Genomic DNA, 18138 nt, shown 5'->3' with positions numbered 1-18138 from the left:
TCCTATGCTGGCCCCCGACTCACCTTCCCTTTCCACTACCACCAGTCCTATGCTGTCCCCCGACTCGCCTTCCCTTTCCACTACCACCAGTCCAATGCTGACCCATCTACCCTTCCCACTACCAGCAGTCCTATGTTGACCCCAGACTAACCTTCCCTTTCCATTACCACCAGTCCCATGCTGACCCCTGTCTACACTTCCATTTCCACTACCACTAGTCCTATGCTGACCCCTGTCTACCAATCCCTTTCCACTACCACCAGTCCTATGCTGACCCCTGTCTACCATTCCCTTTCCACTACCACCAGTCCAATGCCGACCCCCGTCTACCATTCCCTGTCCACTACCACCAGTCCTATGCTGCTATGCTGACCCCTGTCTACCATTCCCTGTCCACTACCACCAGTCCTATGCTGACCCCAGGTTCACCTTCCCTTTCCACTACCACCAGTCCTATGCTGACCCCAGATTCACCTTCCCTTTCCACTACCACCAGTCTAATGCCGACCCCTGTCTACCATTCCCTGTCCACTACTACCAGTCCAATGCTGACCCCAGGTTCACCTTCCCTTTCCTTCCCTTTTACGCTGACCCCAGACGCAGCTACGAGCTTGCGTGTGTATACCCATTGTATCAGTCCATCTCTGTGCATTTCTCTATAGCTCATCAATGTTCCTCACTGATACCTTAAGGCTGTGTAACACAGATCTTGTAGTTATCCTCTTGCCTATGTTATTTCCCTGCTTGGCATTCTGCGTTTTGCCAAATTTTGAACATCTCTCGCCCACCAGCTCTTGCGTCAGCGTCAGGAGAGTGAGGGCGTCTCACTCCGTAACCTCCAGAAGCTGCAGGAAGAGAGAGAGCTCTTACAAGACCGCCTGGCCGGGATGCAGCGGGCGGTGGTTCAGTTAGAGGCCGAGAAGCGAGAGGTGGAGCGATCGTCGCTCCGCCTAGAGAAGGACAAGAATGCTCTCAGAAAAACACTCGATAAGGTAAGAGCACCGGTACTCTCCTACCCACGTTCCCTATCCTGAATGTTGTATCTAGTGACACCTTGGGGTGCCTGGCTGTCCATCATCTTGTCCTGAAACCAACTGCTACAGAGATGCTCTGCGGGGCACCGTGGTAGGTGGGCAACCAACGAGTAGTTTTCTATACCTATGTATACGTATATGTCTCCGCCAAGAAAGGTACCCGCTTTCTCCTCTTGCAGGTGGAGCGAGAGAAGCTGAAAACCGCAGAGGATACCCTGCGCCTGTCTGCAGAAAAGGGGCGGCTGGATCGGTCACTGACTACGGTAGAGCAGGAGCTGACAGATGCTCAGAGACAAGTACAGCTCCTGGAGGTAGCGTCAGGCAGCTATATAGTACTGTGACCTCAGCGGTCAGTCCAAGCCCCAGTGTCGGTGACGGAGGGGGTGGGCTTGTGTGGTTGGGTGCTGGATGGGGTCTGTCTTCCTTGTGATTGGTTCATGGCGTATTTTCTCCCCCACCCCCGCTGTCCTGTGAAGGTGCAGTTATACAGGGTTAGGCGCAAGATCACGTTCAGCCTGGTGAGTGAGGGCCGGTAATGTTATTCAGAAGACCTGGAGCTAAGGCGCGTCCTGCAGCTGCAACCTGACCTTCTGTGTGTCCCATACCCTGATTATTAGCTCTAATCCTTTATTACTATCATCTGTGTGTCCTTAGCGACATGTACATCACACCCTGACTGTCGCTGCTTCTTGCCCCAAAACTCTACTGTTCTACATCAATTCTGCCTACTTGCTGCTCCTTGCCCCATGCTCATTGCTTCTTCCATGCTGCCACAGCGCACACTGCCTCCCGTCTCCTCTCTAACACCCCCACACACACACTTCCTTCCCTAGTGCTTGCTGCTCCTTGCCCCATGCTGCCATAACGTACACTGCCTCCTGTCTCATCCCTAACACCCCCACACACACTTCCTTCCCTAGTGCTTGCTGCTCCTGGCCCCATGCTCATTGCTTGCTCAATGCTGCCACAACGTACACTGCCTCCTGTCTCATCCCTAACACCCCCACACACACTTCCTTCCCTAGTGCTTGCTGCTCTTGGCCCCATGCTCATTGCTTGCTCCATGCTGCCATAACGTACACTCCCTCCTGTCTCATCCCTAACACCCCCACACACACTTCCTTCCCTAGTGCTTGCTGCTCCTGGCCCCATGCTCATTGCTTCCTCCATGCTGCCACAACGTACACTGCCTCCTGTCTCATCCCTAACACCCCCACACACACTTCCTTCCCTAGTGCTTGCTGCTCCTTGCCCCATGCTCATTGCTTGCTCCATGCTGCCACAACGTACACTGCCTCCTGTCTCATCCCTAACACCCCCACACACACTTCCTTCCCTAGTGCTTGCTGCTCTTGGCCTCATGCTCATTGCTTGCTCCATGCTGCCATAACGTACACTGCCTCCTGTCTCATCCCTAACACCCCCACATACACTTCCTTCCCTAGTGCTTGCTGCTCCTTGCCCCATGCTCATTGCTTGCTCCATGCTGCCACAACGTACACTGCCTCCTGTCTCATCCCTAACACCCCCACACACACTTCCTTCCCTAGTGCTTGCTGCTCTTGGCCCCATGCTCATTGCTTGCTCCATGCTGCCATAACGTACACTGCCTCCTGTCTCATCCCTAACACCCCCACACACACTTCCTTCCCTAGTGCTTGCTGCTCCTGGCCCCATGCTCATTGCTTCCTCCATGCTGCCACAACGTACACTGCCTCCTGTCTCTTCCCTAACACCCCCACATACACTTCCTTCCCTAGTGCTTGCTGCTCCTTGCCCCATGCTCATTGCTTGCTCCATGCTGCCACAACGTACACTGCCTCCTGTCTCATCCCTAACACCCCCCCACACACTTCCTTCCCTAGTGCTTGCTGCTCTTGGCCTCATGCTCATTGCTTGCTCCATGCTGCCATAACGTACACTGCCTCCTGTCTCATCCCTAACACCCCCACACACACTTCCTTCCCTAGTGCTTGCTGCTCCTTGCCCCATGCTCATTGCTTGCTCCATGCTGCCACAACGTACACTGCCTCCTGTCTCATCCCTAACACCCCCACACACACTTCCTTCCCTAGTGCTTGCTGCTCCTTGCCGCATGCTCATTGCTTGCTCCATGCTGCCACAACGTACACTGCCTCCTGTCTCATCCCTAACACCCCCACACACACTTCCTTCCCTAGTGCTTGCTGCTCTTGGCCTCATGCTCATTGCTTGCTCCATGCTGCCATAACGTACACTGCCTCCTGTCTCATCCCTAACACCCCCACACACACTTCCTTCCCTAGTGCTTGCTGCTCCTGGCCCCATGCTCATTGCTTCCTCCATGCTGCCACAACGTACACTGCCTCCTGTCTCATCCCTAACACCCCCACACACACTTCCTTCCCTAGTGCTTGCTGCTCCTTGCCCCATGCTCATTGCTTGCTCCATGCTGCCACAACGTACACTGCCTCCTGTCTCATCCCTAACACCCCCACACACACTTCCTTCCCTAGTGCTTGCTGCTCTTGGCCTCATGCTCATTGCTTGCTCCATGCTGCCATAACGTACACTGCCTCCTGTCTCATCCCTAACACCCCCACACACACTTCCTTCCCTAGTGCTTGCTGCTCCTGGCCCCATGCTCATTGCTTGCTCCATGCTGCCATAACGTACACTGCCTCCCGTCTCATCCCTAACACCCCCACACACACTTCCTTCCCTAGTGCTTGCTGCTCCTGGCCCCATGCTCATTGCTTCCTCCATGCTGCCACAACGTACACTGCCTCCCGTCTCATCCCTAACACCCCCACCACCACTTCCTTCCCTAGTGCTTGCTGCTCCTTGCCCCATGCTCATTGCTTGCTCCATGCTGCCACAACGTACACTGCCTCCCGTCTCATCCCTAACACCCCCACCACCACTTCCTTCCCTAGTGCTTGCTGCTCCTTGCCCCATGCTCATTGCTTGCTCCATGCTGCCACAACGTACACTGCCTCCTGTCTCATCCCTAACACCCCCACACACACTTCCTTCCCTAGTGCTTGCTGCTCCTGGCCCCATGCTCATTGCTTGCTCCATGCTGCCATAACGTACACTGCCTCCTGTCTCATCCCTAACACCCCCACATACACTTCCTTCCCTAGTGCTTGCTGCTCCTTGCCCCATGCTCATTGCTTGCTCCATGCTGCCACAACGTACACTGCCTCCTGTCTCATCCCTAACACCCCCACACACACTTCCTTCCCTAGTGCTTGCTGCTCTTGGCCCCATGCTCATTGCTTGCTCCATGCTGCCATAACGTACACTGCCTCCTGTCTCATCCCTAACACCCCCACACACACTTCCTTCCCTAGTGCTTGCTGCTCCTGGCCCCATGCTCATTGCTTCCTCCATGCTGCCACAACGTACACTGCCTCCTGTCTCTTCCCTAACACCCCCACATACACTTCCTTCCCTAGTGCTTGCTGCTCCTTGCCCCATGCTCATTGCTTGCTCCATGCTGCCACAACGTACACTGCCTCCTGTCTCATCCCTAACACCCCCACACACACTTCCTTCCCTAGTGCTTGCTGCTCTTGGCCTCATGCTCATTGCTTGCTCCATGCTGCCATAACGTACACTGCCTCCTGTCTCATCCCTAACACCCCCACACACACTTCCTTCCCTAGTGCTTGCTGCTCCTTGCCCCATGCTCATTGCTTGCTCCATGCTGCCACAACGTACACTGCCTCCTGTCTCATCCCTAACACCCCCACACACACTTCCTTCCCTAGTGCTTGCTGCTCCTTGCCGCATGCTCATTGCTTGCTCCATGCTGCCACAACGTACACTGCCTCCTGTCTCATCCCTAACACCCCCACACACACTTCCTTCCCTAGTGCTTGCTGCTCTTGGCCTCATGCTCATTGCTTGCTCCATGCTGCCATAACGTACACTGCCTCCTGTCTCATCCCTAACACCCCCACACACACTTCCTTCCCTAGTGCTTGCTGCTCCTGGCCCCATGCTCATTGCTTCCTCCATGCTGCCACAACGTACACTGCCTCCTGTCTCATCCCTAACACCCCCACACACACTTCCTTCCCTAGTGCTTGCTGCTCCTTGCCCCATGCTCATTGCTTGCTCCATGCTGCCACAACGTACACTGCCTCCTGTCTCATCCCTAACACCCCCACACACACTTCCTTCCCTAGTGCTTGCTGCTCTTGGCCTCATGCTCATTGCTTGCTCCATGCTGCCATAACGTACACTGCCTCCTGTCTCATCCCTAACACCCCCACACACACTTCCTTCCCTAGTGCTTGCTGCTCCTGGCCCCATGCTCATTGCTTGCTCCATGCTGCCATAACGTACACTGCCTCCCGTCTCATCCCTAACACCCCCACACACACTTCCTTCCCTAGTGCTTGCTGCTCCTGGCCCCATGCTCATTGCTTCCTCCATGCTGCCACAACGTACACTGCCTCCCGTCTCATCCCTAACACCCCCACCACCACTTCCTTCCCTAGTGCTTGCTGCTCTTGGCCCCATGCTCATTGCTTGCTCCATGCTGCCACAACGTACACTGCCTCCCGTCTCATCCCTAACACCCCCACACACACTTCCTTCCCTAGTGCTTGCTGCTCCTTGCCCCATGCTCATTGCTTGCTCCATGCTGCCACAACGTACACTGCCTCCTGTCTCATCCCTAACACCCCCACACACACTTCCTTCCCTAGTGCTTGCTGCTCTTGGCCCCATGCTCATTGCTTGCTCCATGCTGCCACAACGTACACTGCCTCCTGTCTCATCCCTAACACCCCCACACACACTTCCTTCCCTAGTGCTTGCTGCTCTTGGCCCCATGCTCATTGCTTGCTCCATGCTGCCATAACGTACACTGCCTCCTGTCTCATCCCTAACACCCCCACACACACTTCCTTCCCTAGTGCTTGCTGCTCCTGGCCCCATGCTCATTGCTTGCTCCATGCTGCCATAACGTACACTGCCTCCTGTCTCATCCCTAACACCCCCACACACACTTCCTTCCCTAGTGCTTGCTGCTCCTGGCCCCATGCTCATTGCTTCCTCCATGCTGCCACAACGTACACTGCCTCCTGTCTCATCCCTAACACCCCCACACACACTTCCTTCCCTAGTGCTTGCTGCTCTTGGCCCCATGCTCATTGCTTCCTCCATGCTGCCACAACGTACACTGCCTCCTGTCTCATCCCTAACACCCCCACACACACTTCCTTCTCTAGTGCTTGCTGCTCCTTGCCCCATGCTCATTGCTTGCTCTATGCTGCCATAACGTACACTGCCTCCTGTCTCATCCCTAACACCCCCACACACACTTCCTTCCCTAGTGCTTGCTGCTCCTTGCCCCATGCTCATTGCTTGCTCCATGCTGCCACAACGTACACTGCCTCCTGTCTCATCCCTAACACCCCCACACACACTTCCTTCTCTAGTGCTTGCTGCTCCTTGCCCCATGCTCATTGCTTGCTCTATGCTGCCATAACGTACACTGCCTCCTGTCTCATCCCTAACACCCCCACACACACTTCCTTCCCTGGTGCTTGCTGCTCCTTGCCCCATGCTCATTGCTTGCTCCATGCTGCCACAACGTACACTGCCTCCTGTCTCATCCCTAACACCCCCACACACACTTCCTTCCCTAGTGCTTGCTGCTCTTGGCCCCATGCTCATTGCTTGCTCCATGCTGCCACAACGTACACTGCCTCCTGTCTCATCCCTAACACCCCCACACACACTTCCTTCCCTAGTGCTTGCTGCTCTTGGCCCCATGCTCATTGCTTGCTCCATGCTGCCATAACGTACACTGCCTCCTGTCTCATCCCTAACACCCCCACACACACTTCCTTCCCTAGTGCTTGCTGCTCCTGGCCCCATGCTCATTGCTTGCTCCATGCTGCCATAACGTACACTGCCTCCTGTCTCATCCCTAACACCCCCACACACACTTCCTTCCCTAGTGCTTGCTGCTCCTGGCCCCATGCTCATTGCTTCCTCCATGCTGCCACAACGTACACTGCCTCCTGTCTCATCCCTAACACCCCCACACACACTTCCTTCCCTAGTGCTTGCTGCTCTTGGCCCCATGCTCATTGCTCCTCCATGCTGCCACAACGTACACTGCCTCCTGTCTCATCCCTAACACCCCCACACACACTTCCTTCTCTAGTGCTTGCTGCTCCTTGCCCCATGCTCATTGCTTGCTCTATGCTGCCATAACGTACACTGCCTCCTGTCTCATCCCTAACACCCCCACACACACTTCCTTCCCTAGTGCTTGCTGCTCCTTGCCCCATGCTCATTGCTTGCTCCATGCTGCCACAACGTACACTGCCTCCTGTCTCATCCCTAACACCCCCACACACACTTCCTTCCCTAGTGCTTGCTGCTCTTGGCCCCATGCTCATTGCTTGCTCCATGCTGCCACAACGTACACTGCCTCCTGTCTCATCCCTAACACCCCCACACACACTTCCTTCCCTAGTGCTTGCTGCTCTTGGCCCCATGCTCATTGCTTGCTCCATGCTGCCATAACGTACACTGCCTCCTGTCTCATCCCTAACACCCCCACACACACTTCCTTCCCTAGTGCTTGCTGCTCCTGGCCCCATGCTCATTGCTTGCTCCATGCTGCCATAACGTACACTGCCTCCTGTCTCATCCCTAACACCCCCACACACACTTCCTTCCCTAGTGCTTGCTGCTCCTGGCCCCATGCTCATTGCTTGCTCCATGCTGCCACAACGTACACTGCCTCCTGTCTCATCCCTAACACCCCCACACACACTTCCTTCCCTAGTGCTTGCTGCTCTTGGCCCCATGCTCATTGCTTCCTCCATGCTGCCACAACGTACACTGCCTCCTGTCTCATCCCTAACACCCCCACACACACTTCCTTCTCTAGTGCTTGCTGCTCCTTGCCCCATGCTCATTGCTTGCTCTATGCTGCCATAACGTACACTGCCTCCTGTCTCATCCCTAACACCCCCACACACACTTCCTTCTCTAGTGCTTGCTGCTCCTGGCCCCATGCTCATTGCTTGCTCCATGCTGCCATAACGTACACTGCCTCCCGTCTCATCCCTAACTCTCCCCCACACACACTTCCTTCCCTAGTGCTTGCTGCTCCTGCATCTGACTTTCACATTCATAGCATCCATACAAATACCTGCTTCATGACAATTTCTTGCCCCCATGCCCTTTACATCTCTCCTGCTAACCAAACAGACTTCTTTCTAGGACCTCTTCCTGCCCTAATGCTTGCTGTCTCCCGAAAAGTTCCTGCCCTGATGGAACCTGCTTCTTGCTGCCCCCATACTCTCCACGTCTCTCCCCAGTTTAGCACCTGGTGTAATATTGCTCCTGTCCTGTCTTCATAGCTTATTGCCCATTACCTCTGTCTGTCCCCACCGCCTCCTGCTCATGTAGATTAGTATAATGCTTCGGCTGTGGTCACATGTACGCTCTTCCCGTCCAGGCTCAGATAGCAGACATGGAGCAGACGCACTCTCAGAGTCTGATGGAGACAGCGGCTCGTCACCGACAGGAGCTACAGATGGAGATAGAGAGGCTGCGCAATGCTCAGATCCAGGCCGAGCGGACTCTGGATGCCAGAGAGAGAGCTCATCGCCAGCGCATTAAAGGGCTGGAGGAGCAGGTAGACCCAGTCGCTTCCCTTCCATTGCAGTCGTGGTTTTTAAATGATCCTGTGTTTATGGACCCTTTCAGGCAGATGTTATACAATCTGGTTTTTCGGGATAAGCTGCTGATACTCAGAATCAGTTTAATAAGGTTACTGTGTTTTTCTAGCATCCGAGTAGGGGACACTGGACACAACGGGGTATAGAGTGCAGTAACAGGAGCTTGGGCTCTCCCCCTCCCCTCTATATCACCTCGAAACTCTGATTGTTTTAGGTAACACTTTTTTCTTCACTGACTTCAGTAGCACCTTCTTCTGCCCGCAGCCAGCTCCCAGTAAGGGATCACCTCTCAAGGCACCTGGTCGCTGTCAGCACATGTTGGAGGTCCTTCTCAATAAAGCGAGTACTAAGTCTAATTTCAGGTATCTGCACATTGCCGTCTCTCTATCCTCTCCCTAATGAGTTTAAAGCACAATGGAAATTCCCACCTAAATTGGATTTTCCCATATCTGCCATTGTAAGACCACCAACATTCTGAACACCGATTCTTCTTGGAATAACACAAGTGGGAAAATTGAATCCTCTCTTACTCCGTGGCTTTGGCCTACTTTTGACCCAGTTTAGCTTCAGCTTAGGGCAGTGGACAAAGTGTCTGGATTCTGACAGACCAAAATCAGATTTGCTAACACTGGTGAAACTTGTGAGTATCTGGAGGAAGCTGCCATTGATATGGGACTCGTTGGGGATAGAATTTCAGCCTCAGCATTGAGTTAATTAGAACTTTGGAGTCCCTTCTGTACTGTGATAAGGTCCTGATAATTTCTCAGGTATCAGGAGGATACTTTTCAGGGGTCAGGTTTTGCTTCTTTTGTCCCTATGAAAAAGTTAGTAGTCAGACCCCAGAGATCAGTTTTCTGTTCCCTGGAGGGGGCTGCAGAGAGATAAAAAGGCTTGGATGCAGTTCAAAAGCTCGCTGATGAGCAGGCAGCATGCCCATCCAGGAACTTCTGTGTTGGAGGCCTGTCTGCTTCTTCTCTGGGTTCAGTTGTTTGATTTCACCACAGATGCTGAAAGACCTCATAAATTGAGGCTACATCATAGATCTCTCTACCCATGTGCTTTTTCACCACTGGCCTTCCTGAAGACAAAACAAAATGCTTTGCCCTGGGGAAGCCATCCAGTTCTATTCTTTCAGCAGGATTAGTTATTCCAGTCCCTGAACAGCAGACAGGACTGGGTTTTTTTTTCAGATTTCTTTTTGGTACAGAAAAAAACTATTCACCTCTGCAATGGTCCCTCCATCCTGAGGTCTTTCCACAGCTGGTGGACTGATGGGGGCAACCAGATCAGCATGATGGTATCTCGGTTGAAACAAAAGTTTGAGCTGTCCTACTCCAGGATGAGAAATCCATAAGGGCAATGCTGGTGTGTTAGTTCCTTGAAATTTCCATTTTATCTTCTTTTTCCTTCAGGTAGTGATGCTTCTGTAAAAGAGAGGGCTTTTAGGTGATTCTGGTAGCACTGGACTGGAACAGAAGATCTTGGAACAAGGACATTCTAGATATGCTAGAGGGCCCACCATGGGGCCTGTCTCCAAGTCCCGATCTGTGAAGCCACCTGGTGTAAAGCAAAGGGATTTTCTAAGTCTTCTTTTCGTTTTGACTGGTTACAGCTGTTTCTGGAAGAGGGTTTTTAAACTCTTGCTGTTTGAAGATTCAAGTCTTAGCCCTTGTGAGGGTTTTCCTTTCTTCAGGAAACAATCTTTTACCTGAAGTGCCGAGCTTTTCACATGAGGGAGATAGAAATGCAGGACCATAGATCTCTTCAATAGCTCCTTGGGATCTCGATTTGGTCCTGAGAGCCTTGCAGCACCCTCCTTTCGTGCCATTGGATTTGGTGGTATTTAAATCCATACATGGAAGTTAGCCTTCCTGTTGGCCCATCTCCACAGCTAGGAGAGTTTCGAAACTGGAGACTCTAACTCACAGGACTAAATTCCACACGCCGGACCATCTGCCATGTTAAGAATGTCTGTGTACTAAGACTGTCCTGATCAGTGTAGTGCTACCAGTATGGTCAGCACACACTGCTTTTTTACCACTTGCGGAAGCATCGCTACCATAGGAACCAGGTCGATGAAATACAAGATCCAAGGAACTGACAAGTCATCTTCCAGAAACCATTGCGGATCTCCCATCTGAGAGGAAAAGTGCTCCACCGTGCATTTCAACTGAGATGCCATTATGACCACATCTGGTCGACTCATCTGTCCACCAGTTGTTGAAAGACCTCCAGATGAATGGACAATTGATCAGTTTATCTGTTGAGGAAGTCTGCTACCCAATTTTCCATCTCAGGGATAAAAACTGTTGTGATCGCTGGTGTGTTTTGCTCCACTCAATGCATGATCCTGCAGGTCTCTCTCATTGCCAGGGTATTCTTGATGCCCCCTTGGTGATTTATGAAAGCCAGTGGTGAGGCTTTGTTAGACTGTATCTTGATGGCCCTTCTTTTCAAGTACTGACATCCACCGACCAGAGCATTGAAAAAAAAAAAATCTCTTAGCTCCAGCACATTTGACTCCACTGTTGTCTAAAGACTCTAAACCAAGGACTGCTGAGCGAAGGTAACCCAGCCGTACAAACTGGCATTCATCATCACTATCTTCTAGTCTCAGATGAATAATGGGCGAAACATGCTGAGATTGTAGCCTCTCGGTCAGGAGCAATGCCATACACACTCACTAAAGACACTCCGAAAAGTTGCCTGGTCATTTTTCAAGATTAGTTCAGTCTGGAATGCACTTAAATGAAACAACCTCGAAGGTGGATACCAAATTTCCATGGACGTTCATGTATTGGGGAACTGACACTTGCCTGTGAGCTAACGGAGACTTGGTCAGACCTCGTAATAAGAAAGGTTTTCCTGTAGTGAGAGACCCTCGGCTGATGAGTGTCTAACAGAAGTCCCAGGAAGATCATCCACTGGAGAGTCAGGTTAGATTTCTTGAAATTGAAAATTTGTCCATGGGTTTCCAAGGTCCAGGCTGTCTCCGGAACATGGGCCGGTAGTAAAGCCAGAGTTTGCCTTGATCAGCTGATCATCTGGGTAAGAGAGGACCCCTGGATATGAAAAGGGCAGCCAGAACTGCAATGATCGCTGTGAATACCTTTGGTGCTGTGGCTAGGCCGAAGGGCCATGGTCGTAACTGGTGTCTGTCCCAGATTGGAACATGCATGTACCCTGCTGTCTGGGCAGGGGCAGCAGATCTTTCATCGATGCCTGATTTCAGAGAGCCTCAGACGAGAACCCAGGAGAGCAGCCTACCTCTCATGCCAATTGCTTGTCACAGGGCTTGGGAGTTAGCTGCCCGTGTCTCCTTACCTCTGCAGACCTTCAATGACAGTGGAGAACTGATACTTATAAGTCTAACTTCTCTCTTATATGTATAAAAGGATCATTTGGTGTAGGGGTAAGTAGGTATGAGAACTCCTCCCAGGGCCCAGCACAGAAGGCTGGCATCTTGACCATCTTTATGTCATGACACCTCTCCATCACCGCTCCCAACTCCCTTCATCTATCTTGCTCATGCCGAGGGTGAACCGTGACCAGAACCCATTTTGAGCCGGGAGCCTGGCCTAATTAGCGGTGGAGTCACAGTGATCATAGTCACTACCTGCAGCTGCAGTGACCGGGTCGCTCACGGAGGGAATCCCACAACGGGAGAACCTCCGCAGTCTGAAACAAGTGCCCATCTCCAGCGGGCACGTCACAAAACAAAAGTCCCCAGGTAGCCAGGGCGGTATAGAAAGTGATTACTTTTTTGTTGGTAAATTTAAAGTGCCCAAGCTCCTGTCCCCCCACTCTATACCCCACTGTATCCAGTGTCCCCCAGTTGGATGTTAGAGAAAAAGATGTAACGTAAAGAACATGTTTGTGACCTTCTGCGCCTCTTAGGGGTAACAATATTGGTTACTGCAGAAGTTGTGTGCTCAGGTTAGTGGGTTCCTCAAGAGCCTGTTCAGCCCCACATTCAGTGGGACAAGGCAATATGGGCAAACGCACAGGTACCAGTCATACTTACCTACCTTTCAGAATCTCTTCCCGGGAGAAGCCCGGGTAAGAGAAGCAGCAGGGGGCCGATGGGGGCGGGGCCTAACGAATCGCGTCATTAAGCCCCTCCCCCCTCCACGATTGGGTAAAATTTACATAGGGGGCGGCGCCAAATGCTGTGATTCATGCAGAATCACATCTTAAGCCCCGCCCCCTTCACGGAGACCGGCGATCCCCGCGGGTATTCTCCTCATTCTGCCCACTTCACTAGGAAGTGGGCAGAATGCGGGAGAAATGCCTACCCTTCCGGGGGTGCGGGGGGTTACCCGAAAAATCGGGAGCCTCCCGCGAAAACCGGGAGGGTAGGCATGTATGGTACCAGTGTCGTAACCCATGAAGTGACCGCTGTCTCGCCTCATTTAGGACCTAGGTGGAGCTGACCTGAGTAGTGTTTAGAAGGAAAGGGGGGGGTTTATGAATGATAGAAGCCGCCACTTTGCAGCGATGCTTCTCGTCAGCAGATGCGCACATTCCTATCGCGCATTACAGCAGGGCACGAGGGGGCTTTTTCCCTTACATCTGTGTACAACATTACCTGCTGATAACTGAGCATAGTGACTTTGTCTCACGCAGATCTCTACGCTGAAGGAGCAGCTGCAGCAGGAACTGTGTCGGGGCCAGACTCACTACTCCCAGCCGTCACTCCTCTCAGGGAAATAGCCAGAGGTGCCGTCACTCCTCTGATCTCACATTCCTGGTGCTTCACCACCTCTCGGACTGATCTTTGTCACTGTTTTTATTGTACGCTTCCCCTGACCGCTATAAGCGCAGGGTGGAGTCACCGCTACTGACACAGGAGGGCACTGAGCCCTGTGACCTTTATATTTACAATATTTTTGTATTACACTTTTTTATAACACTGTTCTCGTCTCTTGTATATGCACTGAATGTAACAAATCCTGAGAAACACAATCCAGGAGGGCCCTAGAAACACAACTGTGATTTGATCCCAGTAAGCCGGTGCGGGAGGGCGAATATAAGACCAGCTAGCTGATCGCTAACGGTCATTGCCGATTAGTGACGCCCCCCTGACATTGGGGAAGCTGGTGGTGGAGACACACAATGACGATGGACACAGATGTAATGGATCTTAGCAGCCACAAAGCATTGGTACCGTGACAGCCTGCAGCCTTTACGGGTTTGGATTTTCAGCAGCCTGGAGGAAGCAATTATCCGTTGCGCTCTCCCATCCCAACCTCTCCGTACTAGAACAATGGGAGGTTGCTGATAGAAGCACAATTACTAGTTTGTATGATACAATATTCAGCACTACGTGGCGGCAGATAAGAGCACAATACTTGGGGGTTATTTAATATGAGGTTGAAATATACAGTATCCCATCAGGCTATTCAATTAGTCTACCTGCTGCTAGACCAGTCCATGGGCTGCCCTGTAAAGTTCCCTAAGGCCACTCTTTAGCCTTAATCTCCATAATAAATTATAACAGTACAATCAGGGAGACCATACTCCCCCCTCCCCCACATGTTCTTTAGAACCCCACTAACCCAAAGTGCCTTTCCCACCTTCCTCTGGCCCTAATACACTCCTGAGCAGTGGGCCACACACCCCTCATATTCCGCAAGTCTCCCAAACTCCCCTATCCGCTACTAATCTCATCACCCTGCCCTAATAATCCTTCCCGTCACTTCCCCGCGCTGTGCGAGTTCAGCTTGTGTTATTGGCGTCGGCCGCTCCGGGTAAACTCTTACGCTCAGCTCTAATCTCCGCTGCGCTTCAGCCCCAGCTCTCAGAGAACATTACCAGGAGGCCGTAAATAAAGAAGAGGCCACAGATGAAGGTGCAACTGGCCCCCCGTTATCCGTCACTGTACTGAAGCTATTTGCTGATTAGTTGCTGTTGGTTACTGCAGCTATCCCATGTATGGCTACGCAGATACATGAGTGACACTGGGGGAAGGGGATTGTCTATTGCTCTAACACAGCCACTTACTGTTTTTATATTCTACCCCCTGCTCATGTATAATGTATCATGGTGCTGATATACTCTGTGATGCCATTCCATGATTTCTGCACTGGGTCCATCATATAAATTGAGATAATCATGGCGGCTCCCGCTCCACCCTGAGCCCTTGCTGGAGATTTTCTACAACGTGCCAGACTTACTGTGACTAGAAGGGGCCAGTAATAAAATACAATGATATAAGCTGGAGTTGGTGTCTCATTGCTCACCCTTACTGACAGTGACCTGCTACCGGCGTTTATAATAATCTATAATCTGCTGGGAGCTCCAGATTTATTAACGAGTGAGATTTTCACTCGTTACTAATCTTAAATGGTGCTCCAACCAATCAGCTCCTAACTGTCATTTTTCAAACACATGGCAGGAGCCAATTGGTTGGAGCACCATTTAAGATTAGTAACTAGTGATAACAAGAATATCACTCGGTGATACATCTGGTAATTAAGGTCCAGATTTAACAGCAATTTCTAAGAGGAACAATCAATCAGTGATTATATCTCATTATTATTATTGAGGTTACTAGCTTTTCTCACATACCCCCTTGCCCACCCTTTTCTTTCACATGCGATCACTGCCCACCAGCTATTCATTCACATAACCCTGTCCATAAGCTATTCACTCCTTGCCCTCTAGCTTTTCCCACACATGCTCCTGCCCAACAGCTTTTCCCACACATACTCCTGCCCACCAGATTTCCACTTGCATGCCCCACTGCCCACCCTTTTCTCTTGATGTCACCCCCTATCCTTCAGCTTTTAACGCTCATGCCCCCTACCTACTAGCCTCTCTCATACACCATCAGCTTCTACCACATACCACCTTCTGCTCACCAGATTTTTCATCACGCCCCCTGCCCACCAATGTTTCACTTGCATTATTCCCCCCCCCCCGACCCACCAGCTTTTTAGTCACACTTTCCACTGCATACTAGCTTATCTTAAACCCACCCATCAGCTTTTCATGCACGTTCCCTCATTCCCATCAGCCCCCTGCCTACTAGCCCTTCTCTCACACGCCACCCCCGCGGACCAAATTTTCACTCACATGATCCCTGCCCACCCAGATTTTCAATTTTATACATTTTGCCCACAAGCTTTTCCCACACATGCCAACACATGTTCCCATTCTGCACTAATAATCATAAGAGCACTACACCCCCCATTAATGACCAGTTATAAGCCTGCCCTCTGCCTTTCATCACATCTCATAACTTTGTGTCCCAACTCTACACTGACCACTACATTACTTCTCAGAGCTGAGATATAAATACACAGGGCCTGATTCACCAAGGAACGCAGGTGCTAATATGCACGCAATCAGACGATTGTTGCGTACTGCGCATGTTTCGCAGTGCGCGAACCAGTCATTGCGATCGCAGTGACTACGCGGACCCATCGCAGAGTGATTGGCAGGAAGTGCCGTTTGTAGGTGCTGACTGGGGGGTTGTTAGGGAAACACAGGCGTGCCAGTGCGTTTCAACGGCGTTGCATGGGCGTGCACAAATTAGCCACTGCGATACCATACGCAGCTTGAAGCCTCATAGCGTGCGCTGAAGTAAGCAATTCCTGAGTGAGGTCTGACCTGCCTTAATTGTGCGTGAGGCTGCGATGGTACTCGATTGTACCGATGTTTTCGCAGTCTTGCTAAACATTATGGATGTGCGTGTAGGTGAAGTGGGCGTTCTTATGTAGTAGTGCGGCAGCATTGCGATCGCTATGGATTAACATACATTCGTAGTGAAACTGCGTGCGTACGCTATATTGCGTTCCTTGCTGAATCAGGCCCATAGTTCATTAATGTGCATTATTTTTTTCAAATTCAATGCTGGAGACTCAGATGCCCGGTTGTAATTAACTGAAGTTCAAGTGGTTAGCTGTACAGTGTTTGCCACTGTACATAAAATAAAGTGAACGCTACATTAAGTAACCACTTGGTACAAGACCCCAATATCATTATTTAGATTCATTGCACAGCAGTTGTAATAACCTAAACAATCTATTGCATTCTGCTTTCTTGCAACAGAAAATAACCTGAACAAATCAGTCACATGTATCATCATTCTACCAGTTCAGTAACTGCAAAAGTCCTATTTATCATCCTGTTATTACATGTCCTCTCTTATTAAATATAATTATTCACTACAATAATTCAAATCATGTACCATTCAATAACTTGACCGATCCATTCTACCCAGCAACATTATATTGGAAAATAATGGATGTAGTTATATCAACAGTTAAAAAGGCAACACCCGCATGGTAAATTTGGAGACCCCCCAACATTTCAACTTCTGCAAATGTCAACAATAACAAAATTTAGGATTAGGCTTAAAACAGATGTCGACATTATGTCCCTGCCGACATTTTTCTACCTGTTGACATTGTGGTGTCAATATTGTGATTCTTATTTTTCGGTTTCGGTACGTTTTGTACACTGCAGCTGTTCTGTATGTTATACTCACAGCGGTATCATGAATGTGTTTGCTATACAAATTCAACGATGTTATAACAACTTTGTCCACTAGTTCCCCATAAAAACAGCTAATAGATTAGTTCTGTCGAGCTCGCCAAGTACAGATAGAGAAAGGTCTAATCAGGTTTTCTTTTGTGTAACAATTAAATATATTTTATCCAACCAAAATATATTAAGAAATTATCTACCTGACCGATATCATCTAATTATACAGAGATTATACTATCGTCTCCTAAATCTATTACAAAATTATATTGGTAATAACGTGTGTAACCTACTAAAATTCCTTACTTGTGATATGTAGGCACATTTGCTAGTACTCTTAATAAATAGTGTCCCACCCCAATCGAAGGCGCTCCTTTCAGTTCAAACCATAGCATTCCAACAAACAACGCGAGTCTTGTAACATTAAACTATGTTTCCCCGTCACATAAAACACTTTTTTTTTACATTTGCAGAACCGACAGTGGAGAAAAACCTCAAGATTTATTTACGTTTATAAGCATAAAACTTACTGAAAAGTGGTTATCGCGTACCTCTCTCTCTTCAACTTGTACGTGACATCAATCGATTGTTGATTATGATGTCACCTGTCACATGGCAGAACTTAGTGTACGACATTGTATGAAAGCTTCTATTTTGTAACATGAGTAACGAGCTATTTCTCTCTGTTATTTAACAATATTTACAGGCGGATATTGTGGAGCTCATAGGAAGGAAATAGTGCCACCACCACCTCCAATAACTTAGGAATCGTCCCTTCTGATGATATAATATATATAAAATAACAGATATTCTAGGTTCAGCAGTTAGGGGTATATGTGTGTTTTTGTTGTATAATACCTTCTAATTCGCTCCGTCACTTAATATAATGAGAAATTACGGTATAAATCTATGAT

General features: G+C 50.2%; 1 protein-coding gene across 3 annotated transcripts in view; it reads left to right on the top strand.

Moving 5' to 3' along the window:
- CROCC (ciliary rootlet coiled-coil, rootletin) overlaps positions 1 to 13649 on the top strand; it is a 92558-nt gene extending 78909 nt beyond the window's left edge. For all 3 annotated transcript variants that reach the window (XM_088463252.1, XM_088463253.1, XM_088463251.1), the window contains 4 exons: positions 792 to 992; positions 1214 to 1345; positions 8512 to 8691; positions 13361 to 13649. In XM_088463252.1, coding sequence (XP_088319378.1) covers positions 792 to 992; positions 1214 to 1345; positions 8512 to 8691; positions 13361 to 13447 — 600 coding nt within the window. In that variant the 3' untranslated portion in view covers positions 13448 to 13649. The remainder of the gene's footprint in view (positions 1 to 791; positions 993 to 1213; positions 1346 to 8511; positions 8692 to 13360) is intronic.
- Positions 13650 to 18138: the final 4489 nt, after the last annotated feature.

Source organism: Taudactylus pleione, unplaced genomic scaffold (genome assembly GCF_031769625.1).
Source record: "Taudactylus pleione unplaced genomic scaffold, aTauple2 ptg001334l, whole genome shotgun sequence".
NCBI classification, from domain to species: Eukaryota; Metazoa; Chordata; class Amphibia; order Anura; family Myobatrachidae; genus Taudactylus; species Taudactylus pleione.
This window is presented reverse-complemented; position numbering and strand designations above follow the sequence as displayed.